The sequence below is a fragment of the Carcharhinus amblyrhynchos genome, chromosome 8 (genome assembly GCF_965287045.1).
Source record: "Carcharhinus amblyrhynchos chromosome 8, sCarAmb.v2.hapA, whole genome shotgun sequence".
In the NCBI taxonomy this organism is placed as follows: domain Eukaryota; kingdom Metazoa; phylum Chordata; class Chondrichthyes; order Carcharhiniformes; family Carcharhinidae; genus Carcharhinus; species Carcharhinus amblyrhynchos.
The window spans coordinates 113,109,036-113,121,505 of NC_137331.1; the positions used below are offsets into that span (position 1 = coordinate 113,109,036).

The window sequence follows — 12,470 nt, forward strand, 5'->3', positions numbered from 1 at the left end:
CATAATTTTATACACCTCTATCAAATCTCCCCTCATTCTTCTTCGCTCCAGGGAATAAAGTCCTAATCTATTTGGCAAGACCGGGTAAGGATGGCAGATTTCCTTCCCTAAAGGACATTAGTGAACCAGGTGGGTTTTTCTGACAATCAACAATGGTTTCATGGTTATCAGTAGATTCTTAATTCCAGAATTTTATTTTTTTATTGAATTCAAATCCACCATCTGCCTTCGCAGGATTCGAACCTACGTCCCCAGAACATTAGCTGAGTTTCTGGATTAATAGTCTAGCAATAATACTACTAAGCCAAAAAGTTGAGTGAACCTTTTTTGTACTTCTAATGGGACATTCTGAAAGAGGAGGATGAACAGCCAGAGGTCATGGTACACATTAGTACTATCTACATAGGCAGGAAGAGTGACAAGGTTCTGCAAGGGAAGTTAGGTAGTAAGTTGAAAAACAGAACCTCTAGGATGACTTCGTGCACCACATGCCCGTGAGGATAGGAATAGGAAGATAGTGCAACTGAACACATGGGTAAAGAGCTGGTGTAGGAGGGAGGGGTTCAGATATCTTGATCATTAGGATCTCTTCTGGAACAGGTGAAACCTATACGAGAAGGACAGGTTACATTTAAACTGAAGAGGCACCAATATCCTGACAGGAAGATTTGCGAGAATCACTTGGGAGGGTTTAAATTAGCATGGCAGGGGTATGAGAACCACAGCAGTGGGTCAGCAGGAGAAATAACTGAGGAGGAGTTCCAGAAGAAGGCCAGTGAGATTACAAGAAAAAGCAGTCAGGGAGTACTGTTAACACAGCAGGACTGGTGGTCTGAAGTGCATTTGTTTCAATGCAGCGAGTATAACAGGTAAAACAGATTACTCAGAGTTTGGATTAGTACTTGGAACTATGATGTTGTTGCTATTACAGAGATTTGATTGAAAAAGGGACAGGATTGGCAGCTAAGCATTCCAGGATTCAAATGTTTCAGGCGGGCTAGAGGGGGATGTAAAGGGGATGGGGGAGTTACATTACTGGTTAAGGAGTATATCAGAACCCTACTCAGAGATGATACCTCAGAGGGTTCAGGCAGCAAGACAATGTGATAGAACTTAGGAATAAGGAGGGTACAGTCACAATGTTGGGAGTTTATTATGGGCCTCCCAACAACAAGCAGGAGATAGAGGAGCAGATGTGCAGACAGGTTTTGAAAGATGCAAAACAACACAGTTGTTGCGGTGGGTGATTTTAACTTTCAATTTATTGACTGGGACTCACTTTTTGCTAGGGGCAGAATTTGTAAAGAGCATCCAGGAGGGTTTCTTGAAACAGTACGTAAATAGCCCAACTTGGCTTGTTCTCACTGGAATGACAGAGGTTGAGGGGTGACCTGATAGATGTTTACAAGATTATGAATGGCATGGGGGACAAAGTAGATAGTCAGATGCTCTTTCCTAGGTAGAAAAGTCAAGTACTAGGAGACATAGGTTTAAGGTACATGGGGATAAGTTTAGAGGAGATGTGAGAGGCAAGTTTTTTTTCACAAAGGGTGGTGAATGTCTGTACCGTGCTGCCCGATGAGGTGGTGGTAGCAGATACGATAGCAGCATTTAAGGGGCAACTAAACAAATATATGAATAGGATGGTAATGGAAGGATATGGGCTCTGTAAGTGCAGCCTGTTTTAGTTTAGGCAGGCATCATGATCGGCGCAGGCTTGGCAGGCTGAAGAGCTTGTTCTTGTGCTGTACTTTGTTCTTTTGTTCTACATAAGAACATAAGAACATAAGAAATAGGAGCAGGAGTAGGCCATCTAGCCCTTCGAGCCTGCCCCGCCATTCAATAAGATCATGGCTCATCTGTCGCTGCTCAGTTCCACTTTCCCGCCCTCTCCCCATAACCCTTAATCCCCTCTCTTATCAAAAACCCATCAACCCGCGTCTTAAAAATATTTAGCGAGGCAGCCTCCACCACTTCAACGGGCAGAGAATTCCAGAGATTCACTACCCTTTGAGTGAAGAAGTTCCTCCTCAACTCCGTTCTAAACCGTCCCCCTTTTATCTTGAGGCTGTGCCCCCTAGTCCTACTGTCTTTTTTGAGCGGGAAGAGTCTCTCCACCTCTATCCTATCCATCCGATTCATTATCTCATACGTCTCAATGAGATCTCCCCTCATTCTTCTAAACTCTAATGAGTACAAGCCCAGTTTATTCAGCCTCTCCTCATAGCTCAACCCCCTCAACTCTGGTATCAGCCTAGTAAACCTCCTCTGCACTCCCTCCAAGGCCAAAATATCTTTGCGCAGGTGCGGCGCCCAAAACATAGAACACAGAACATAGAACATTACAGCGCAGAACAGGCCCTTCAGCCCACGATGTTGCACCGACCAGTTACAAAACAATGACCCACTAACCTAAACCAATCCCTTTTCGTCCATAAACCTATCCACGGATCTCTTAAACGCCCCCAAACTAGGCGCATTTACAACTGCAGCAGGCAGGGCATTCCAATCCCTCACCACCCTCTGGGTAAAGAACCTACCCCTGACATCCGTCCTATAACTACCACCCCTTAATTTAAAGCCATGCCCCCTCGTGCTAGATTTCTCCATCAGAGGAAAAAGGCGACTACTATCCACCCTATCTAAACCTCTAATCATCTTATATGTTTCAATAAGATCCCCTCTTAGCCGCCTTCTTTCCAGCAAAAACAACCCCAAATCCCTCAGCCTCTCCTCATAGGACCTCCCCTCCATACCAGGCAACATCCTGGTAAACCTCCTCTGCACCCTCTCCAAAGCCTCCACATCCTTCCTGTAATGTGGGGACCAGAACTGCACACAGTACTCCAAGTGCGGCCGCACCAGAGTTGTATACAGTTGCAACATGACGCTGCGACTCCTAAATTCAATCCCCCTACCAATAAACGCCAAGACACCAAACTGCACACAGTACTCCAGCTGCGGCCTCACCAATGCCCTATACAGCTGCAGCAAGACCTCCCTACTTTTATATTCAATCCCCCTCGCTATGAAGGCCAGCATCCCATTCGCCTTCCTGACCACCTGCTGCACCTGCAAGCTGGGTTTTTGCGACTCATGCACAAGGACCCCGAGGTCCTTCTGCACCGTCGCCTGCTGCAGTTTTTCGCCCCGTAAGTAATAGTCCTTCCTACCATTCTTCCTACCAAAGTGGACCATCTCACACTTGCCAACATTAAATTCCATTTGCCATTTCCTGGCCCATTCGCCCAGCCTATCTAGATCCTTCTGCAGACTCTCCACACCCTCCGCACAATTTGCCGTTCCCCCAATCTTGGTGTCATCAGCAAATTTCGACACCCTACACTCGGTTCCCTCCTCCAGATCATCTATATAAATGGTAAAAAGCTGAGGCCCCAGCACCGACCCCTGGGGCACTCCACTAGTCACCATCCGCCAATCCGAATAGCACCCGTTGACCCCCACTCTCTGCCTCCTATTTGACAACCAATCCTCTATCCACGCTAACACCCTACCCCCAACTCCATGTCCCTTGACCTTCTGCAATAACCTCTTGTGAGGTACTTTGTCAAACGCCTTCTGAAAATCTAGAAAGACCACATCCACCGGCTCTCCTCTATCCACCGCCCTAGACACATCCTCATAGAACTCCAGTAAATTTGTCAGACACGACTTCCCTTTAATGAAACCGTGCTGCGTCTGCTCTATCAAGCAATTCCCTTCAAGATGCCTTGCAATTTCCTCCTTAATGACAGATTCTAACAGTTTACCTACCACAGACGTTAAACTAACCGGCCTATAATTCCCCGCCTTTTGCCTGGCACCCTTCTTAAACAACGGCGTAACATTAGCCGTTTTCCAATCATCCGGCACTTCCCTGGAATCCAGCGACGACTGGAAAATAACCACCAAGGCATCCACGATCACCTCCGCCATTCCCTTGTTCTAATGCAATTCTGTCATCTTTTAACAAAGAAGATTAAAACTGCACACAGTATTCTAGATGTGGTTTCGCAAAGGCCCTCTACAGCTCCAGTAAGGCTTTCCTACTTTTATAATCCATTCCCCTTGCAATAAATGTCAACATTTCATCTGTCTTCCTAATCACTTGTTATACCTGCATACTCAGTTTTTATAATTTATGTACCAGGACATCCAGATTGCACCAAGTTCTGCAATTTCTCTCCGTAAAATAGTATACTGTTTTTCTATTCCTCCTGCCAAAGTGGCTAAGTTTATATTTTCACACATTATACTCCACCTGTCATTTTATTTCCCACACGTAATCAGTCTTTACAGATTCTTTGCCTCAATTGACAACTTTCCTACCTATCTTGATATCATCAGCAAAGTTAGCAAACATACAGTCAGTCCCTTCATCCGAATTATTGATATATATTATAAATAGTTGAGACCCCGGCACTGGTCCCTGTAGCACACTTGTTTCAGCTTGCCAATTTGAAAACTACCCATTTGTACCCACTATCTGCTTTCCATTAGCTAGCCAATCCTTTATCTATGTTAGTACATTGAGCCCTGTACATGTACTCTTATCTTTTACTTGGCAACTTATCAAATGCCTTCTAGAAATTCAGGTATACCACATCTACAGTTCTCTTTCAATCAAATGAGATCCTAGATTTCCATTAATTTGATAAAACAGGTTCACACAAGGGAAAATGTGATGCAAGTTTATGTTTAAAAGATGTTTTCTTTGTGATCTATTTTGTCACTGGCTCAGTGTTTACTTATACATGGTAAAGAGGTGTAACGTAACAATAATTTCTGTTATTAATACTTTAAAAGTTTAGTTGATTGATAGTTTTATAGGAGTATAGTAATAACAGTTTTTTTAAAATAAAGTTACAAATGGTTGCTTTTAAACATTTACATACATGGCATCATTACCACAGGTCATTAGTTCTGCACAGTGTATACTAAGTAAAAGGGCACTCAAGTGCTAGGAATTGACATGAAGGACATATAGGATGTGAGGGACCACTGCAGCTGAGTGGAAGACTATGAGCATCATCAAGGGTGCATGGGTTGTCTTGGAGTCTATAATAGCCATTGGGAGTGAGTGGAGGGCATGGTTTTGCATGGAGGGTGAGACACGAAGACTAGGAAGGGCAATTGGGGATGGGTGGAAGGTCCTGGCTTGGCATGGACAGGACATAAGAACATAAGAAATAGGAACAGGAGTAGGCCATCCAGCCCTTCGAGCCTGCCCCGCCATTCAATAAGATCATGGCTCATCTGTCGCTGCTCAGTTCCACTTTCCCGCCCTCTCCCCATAACCCTTAATCCCCTCTCCTATCAAAAACCCATCAACCCGCGTCTTAAAAATATTCAGCGAGGCAGCCTCCACCACTTCAACGGGCAGAGAATTCCAGAGATTCACCACCCTTTGAGTGAAGAAGTTCCTCCTCAACTCCGTTCTAAACCGCCCCCCTTTTATCTTGAGGCTGTGCCCCCTAGTCCTATTGTCTTTTTTGAGCAGGAAGAGTCTTTCCACCTCTATCCTATCCATCCCATTCATCATCTTATACGTCTCAATGAGATCTCCTCTCATTCTTCTAAACTCTAATGAGTACAAGCCCAGTTTATTCAGCCTCTCCTCATAGCTCAACCCCTTCAACTCCGGTATCAGCCTAGTAAACCTCCTCTGCACTCCCTCCAAGGCCAAAATATCTTTACGCAGGTGCGGCGCCCAAAAATGCACACAGTACTCCAGTTGCGGCCTCACCAATGCCCTATACAGCTGCAGCAAGACCTCCCTACTTTTATATTCAATCCCCCTCGCTATGAATGCGACTCATGCACAAGGACCCCGAGGTCCCTCTGCACCGTCGCCTGCTGCAGTTTTTCGCCTCGTAAGTAATAGTCCTTCCTACCATTTTCCTACCAAAGTGGACCACCTCACACTTGCCAACATTAAATTCCATTTGCCATTTCCTGGCCCATTCGCCCAGCCTATCTAGATCCTTCTGCAGACTCTCCACACCCTCCGCACAATTTGCCGTTCCCCCAATCTTGGTGTCATCAGCAAATTTCGATACTCTACACTCGGTTCCCTCCTCCAGATCATCTATATAAATGGTAAAAAGCTGAGGCCCCAGCACCGACCCCCGGGGCACTCCACTAGTCACCATCCTCCAATCCGAATAGCACCCGTTGACCCCCACTCTCTGCCTCCTATTTGACAACCAATCCTCTATCCACGCTAACACCCTACCCCCAACTCCATGTCCCTCGACCTTCTGCAATAATCTCTTGTGAGGCACTTTGTCAAACGCCTTCTGAAAATCTAGAAAGACCACATCCACCGGCTCTCCTCTATCCACCGCCCTAGACACATCCTCATAGAACTCCAGTAAATTTGTCAGACACGACTTCCCTTTAATGAAACCGTGCTGCGTCTGCTCTATCAAGCAATTCCCTTCAAGATGCCTTGCAATTTCCTCCTTAATGACAGATTCTAACATTTTACCTACCACAGACGTTAAACTAACCGGCCTATAATTCCCCGCCTTTTGCCTGGCACCCTTCTTAAACAACGGCGTAACATTAGCCGTTTTCCAATCATCCGGCACTTCCCTGGAATCCAGCGACGTTTGGAAAATAACCACCAAGGCATCCACTATCACCTCCGCCATTTCTTTCAGAACCCTCAGATGCATTCCATCCGGTCCTGGGGACTTGTCCACAATCAGCCCCTCCAGTCTGTTGAGCACCGCCTTTCTAGTAACACTAATGTCATTAAGACCCTCCAGTCCTACCACCTTTCTATCGCTAACACCCGGCAAATTATTCACGTCCTCCTCCGTGAAGACATGAGGAATGTGTGGAGGGGGTGAGGGTAGAAGGTCTAATATCGTACAAAACAAGTGGGATGAACTCCCAGAGGACTGACGAGTTTCATTTAACCGGTCTGTCTCAGCAGCTCCTGTAGCTGCCTCTGATCTGTGCTAATAGCGGTTTGGTCAACCATTTCCCATACCCATCTTCCTCAGATAAATATGGTGCTTGCCAGTCAGGCTACTTTTTCTTTAAGTGGGTGTGCTGAACTGGAAAATTTCCTGATGTGAGGTACCCATTTCTAGGATGAAAATCCAGCCCCCGATCTAATTGAAGAACTGGAGTGTGGTGTCTGCAATTGCTCTGTATACTAGTACTTTTTTTTTGACATGAGGTCGTCTCTGTTGTCATATTTGTGCTATAGTTTATAGAAGGTCGAGTTGGCTGATCTGGTGTTGATCTCCTTGTCAATGGTGATGTTTTGAGAAAAACGGCTGTGAAGGAATGGGAAGTACTCAGTGTATAGCCTGTAATTAGTGGAGTGCTGCAGGGATCATTGTTGGGGTCTCAACTATTTCTAATCTACATTAATGACTTGGATGAAGGGATGGATTGTATTGTAGTCAAATTTGCTGATGATACAAAGATATGAAAACAAGTTATGAGGCCATATATTCTTAATGTTTATAAAATTTACCTATGTATGGGTTACTGCTTCTTTCATTATAAATCTATATATTGTCACTTATATTGAAAGCTGTGTGACCTCAGGCAATTTTTACTGTATCATTGAGATACTTGGGAACTATAACTATAAATTTCAGTAAATATTTAGTCAAACTGAGAAGGTGTATGAATTGATTACCACATTTAACAAGAAATTTTCTTACCCTTGGAAGAGAAACAAGTTGATGTAGTTGTAGCTTTTTGTCAGAAAGTTACCAAGCACACGTGTCGGGTAACCACAACGTATCTGATAAGCTGACAATCCAAAGTAAACACATTTAACAAAGTACCAAATCTGTGCAACTTTGTTCTGGCTAAACCTCCTGTAAGAAAATAACAAAGAAAGCTATGTTGAGTGCTATGCTAGTATATATGAATACACCAAACACATTTAAATGATGGTGGAAGATACATGAAGCATTTGTCACTATTGACGATTACTAGCCTACAGTGAAATAACTGAGTAATTTGTCTATAAAACCCAAGCTTTTTGCCTCTTGAAATTTCCATCTAGCTCAACAAATTAAAGACCTTACCGTTCTGTCACTTTTGGCAAGATAAAGAACATCCAGAAGTGAATTCCAAAAACAAGGATGACTTGAAAGATAACTTTCCCTAAGACTGTCTTTCTGAGATACAGTGCTCGATCTACCACCATTGTTCCAAACTGAATTATTAACATCACCAAAAACGCCTCCGGTACTTTATCTTCTGACAAAGAGGATGTGATATCAGCAGCTGCGGAATGTTTCTGTGGAAGACAAAGCAGGCATCACTGAGCTATTGACTTCCTGCACACAGTTACTTTTAGTCAATTAGATCTCTGGGATACAAAGAAATTCAACAGCAACCAAAGGAGTTTTTCAATTACATTATGGAAAAATCCAGATTAAAAAATGTTTTCCTTTGCTTTCCATGGACTTCATAGTCTACATAGGAACACATCATACTTAGGCCTCAATAACTTAAGAACAGGCTACATGTTAAGGGCTCCTTGGTTACATTGAGAAATTATTGGACTTAGCAGTTAAGTGTACAAACTCATTAGAAGTTGGCACTTCAATTACTTACATATCAACCCCAACTGAAGGATTATCTGGCACGCAGTTAAATGAAAGGAGTCCAAGCTCCTGGTTAATCAGCAACAATAACCTGGATTACTGGGATTTGGCAAAGGTACTTGATTAAAAAAAAAGATTATTGGCTCAATTTGAATTTACCACCTTTGATTGGCTATCTTGGAGCCAATTTAACCTCAAGATAGTACTGTAGACAGTCACTAGATCAGCATTAGACCTCTGACAGCTGCTAATTTTAGTCCTTGCTAAATGAAGAGCAAGCACCAGAAATCCCTTCTGAGCAACATGGTGAGCAGCACAACTAAAGGAGGAAAAAAAACAGCCTTGTAGTTATATAATGCTTTTCATAGAACAGGACAGCTATTTTGGTTCATTTGAATTTCAGTACTTTTAGCCACTGCCTTAGCTGGTCATAGGTTATTGCTTGATTACAAGGGTGGCACTGTTGAGCTGTTTCTGCTCTTCCCAGGCTTATTGAAGCTCCTCCCAGAAAATAGTGACTGAGGTGTGAAAATAAAACTGCAGAGTTTCAAATTGAACAGTTTTAAAAGACCTTTACATTAGTTAGGAGCTGTTGGGAACTGTTACCAAATTGACACTTCTACCCTAGCCCAGTGTCTAGTGTTTTAAATTCTCCCCAACCTGCTGAAGGGACAGCAAGAAGCAATAATGGATTATTTCCTTTCTGTAGAGCTCTGTCTAAAGCTAGACCCTCTGGAGCCTGCTATTTAATCTCTGTTCTTGCACAAACCTTGCTATAGGTAGACTTATGCCAGTTAAGTTCTCCAAAATTTGAACAACTTTACTGGACTCTGTCTACACTTCCCGCTGCCTTGGCAAAGCAGCCAGCATAATTAAGGACCCTGTGCATTCCAGACATTCTCTCTCCCATCTTCTTCCGTCAGGAAAAAGATACAAAAGTCCGAGGTCACATACTAACCGTCCAGAACAGCTTCTTCCCTGCTGCTGTCAGACCTTTGAATGGACTTACCTTGCATTAAGTTGATCTTTCTCTACATCCTAGCTATGACTGTAACACTACATTCTGCACTCTCTTGTTCTCTATGAACAGTATGTTTTGTGTGTATAGCACGCAAGAAAGAATACTTTTCACTATATTAAAAGATGTGACAATAATAAATCAAATCAAATGGAGCCAAGTCCCTGCTGGCTAGAATGAGGCGTGATATTCCAGAATGAAGGTGTGTAGGCTTCCTTCAGAGCTGTAGAATCACATACATAGGCTGAATTAGCAGTTGACAATTATTTCACTTCCAAGCAGTTCTGCTGCTGTACATTGAAGGATTGAAGCTTGTACACCTTTCAGTCATTGTTTATTACTAAACAATAATGTGGGTTCTTTATTAGAAGGTAAGAATAAATACACCTAACGGTAACTGGGATTCTGCATATCAAAGTCTGACTACTACAAGCTGCCATTGTAAACTGAGGGTGGGATTTTCCAGCAGTGTTGACTCAAGACCAGGAAATCCCATCTGAGGTCAATGGACCTTTGCATGGTCCACCCTTGCCCACTACAATTCCCGGAAAAAATTCCGCTGAGTTCAGGGTACTGAGAGGAATACTACAGCACATTCTGTGTCAAGGTGGTAGTGATTGATACTCTCCCTTAAAGGTACATATACACCAGCTCACAATGGCAACTGATCTCCCACAGAACCATTTCAATTAGTAACAATCCCATGAGTGTGACAGCTCAGTCAGTCATACAATGCAGAAGGAGGCCATTTGGCCCATCAAGTGTGTACCAACATAAGAAATAGGAGCAGGAGTAGGCCATCTAGCCCTTCGAGCCTGCCCCGCCATTCGGTAAGATCATGGCTGATCTGAAGTGGATCAGTTCCACTTTCCCGCTTTCTCCCCATAACCCTTAATTCCCTTGTCTGTCAAAAACCTACCTGTGACTTGAATATATTTAGCGAGGTAGCCTCCACCACTTCAACGGGCAGAGAATTCCAGAGATTCACCACCCTTTGAGTGAAGAAGTTCCTCCTCAACTCCGATCTAAACTGCTCCCCCCTTATCTTGAGGCTGTGCCCTCTAGTCCTGCTATCCTTTCTAAGCGGGAAGAATCTCTCTACTTCTATCCGATCCATCCCTTTCATTATCTTATACATCTCTATAAGATCCCCCCTCATCCTTCTAAACTCCAACGAGTACAGACCCAGTCTGTTTAGTCTGTCTTCATAGTCCAACCCCCTCATCTCCGGTATCAGCCTAGTGAACCTCCTCTGCACTCCCTCCAAGGCCAATATATCCTTGCACAAGTGTGGCACCCAAAACTGCACACAGTACTCCAGCTGCGGCCTTTCCAGTACCCTGTACAGTTGCAGCAAGACCTCCCTGCTTTTATATTCTATCCCCCTCACTATAAAGGCTAGCATTCCATTCGCCTTCTTGATCACCTACTACACCTGCAGACTGGGTTTTCGCGACTCATGCTATTATTTCTGCCAAAGTGGATAACCTCACACTTGCTAACATTGTACTCCATCTGCCAGGTCCTCGCCCACTCGCTTAGCCTATCCAGATCCCTCTGCAGACTTTCCACACCCTCCACACAATTTGCTTTTCCACTCATCTTCGTGTCATCCGCAAATTTTGTCACCCTACACTCAGCCCCCTCCTCCAGATCATCTATATAAATGGTAAATAGCTGAGGCCCCAGCACCGATCCCTGCAGCACTCCACTAGTCACCAACCGCCAATCAGAATAGCACCCATTGATACCAACTCTCTGCTTCCTATTAGAAAACCAATCCTCTATCCACGCTAACACCTTACCCCCAACTCCGTGCACCCTAACCTTCAGTAGCAACCTTTTATAAGGCACCTTATCAAACGCCTTTTGAAAATCTAAAAACACCACATCCACCAGTTCCCCTCTGTCTACTGCACATCCTCATAGAAATCCAATAAATTCGTCAAACACGACTTCCCCTTAATGAATCCGTGCTGCATCTGCTCGATCAAACCATTCTTTTCTAGGTGCCTCGCTATTTCTTCTTTGATGACGGATTCAAGCATTTTTCCAACTACAGACATTAAACTAACCGGCCTATAATTCCCTGCCTTTTGTCTGCTACCTTTTTTAAACAGTGGCGTAACATTAGCCGTTTTCCAATCTTCCGACAATTCCCCGGAATCCAGCAAATTTTGGTAAATAATTGCTCAGGCACCCACTATCACCTCTGCCATTTCTTTCAGAACACTGGGATGCATTCCATCCGGTCCTGGGGACTTGACCACCTTCAGTCCCATTAGTCTATCAAGCACTACCTCGCTAGTGACAGTAATCGCATTCAGGCCCTCAACTCCTACCATCCTTCTATCTTTAAGATCTGGCAAACTATACATGTCCTCCTCCATGAAGACTGAGGCAAAAACCTATGTAAGGCCTCTGCCAATTCCTCATCTCCCACCGCTAAATCCCCCCCTCATCCTCTAAGGGTCCAATATTCACTCTAGCCAGCCTCTTCTTCTTTATATATTTGTAAAAGCTTTTGCTATCCTTTTTTATATTTAGTGCTAGTTTAGCTTCATAGTCTATCTTTCCTTTCTTCATCACCTTCTTAGTCATTCTTTGTTGATTTTTAAACCTTTCCCAATCTTCTAATCGCCCACTACTTTTAGCCACTCTGAACGCATCAGCTTTTAATTTAATGCTCTCCTTTATTTCCTTCGATAACCACGGCTGGTTATCCCTTCTCCTATGTTCCGTCTTTACCATCGGAATGTATTTCTGCTGAGTACCGAAAAAGATTTCCTTAAAAATCCTCCACTGTTCCTCAGCTGTCCTACCAACCAATCTGCGCCCCCAATCTACATTTGCCAATTTCTCTTTCA

General features: G+C 43.8%; 1 protein-coding gene across 1 annotated transcript in view; it reads right to left on the reverse strand.

Moving 5' to 3' along the window:
• LOC145346843 (piezo-type mechanosensitive ion channel component 2-like) overlaps positions 1 to 12,470 on the reverse strand; it is an 895,380-nt gene that overhangs the window by 54,967 nt on the left and 827,943 nt on the right. The window contains exons 45-46 of the mRNA XM_080194667.1: positions 8,061 to 8,275; positions 7,689 to 7,847 (exon numbers count right to left, since the gene is read on the reverse strand). Coding sequence (XP_080050793.1) covers positions 7,689 to 7,847; positions 8,061 to 8,275 — 374 coding nt within the window. The remainder of the gene's footprint in view (positions 1 to 7,688; positions 7,848 to 8,060; positions 8,276 to 12,470) is intronic.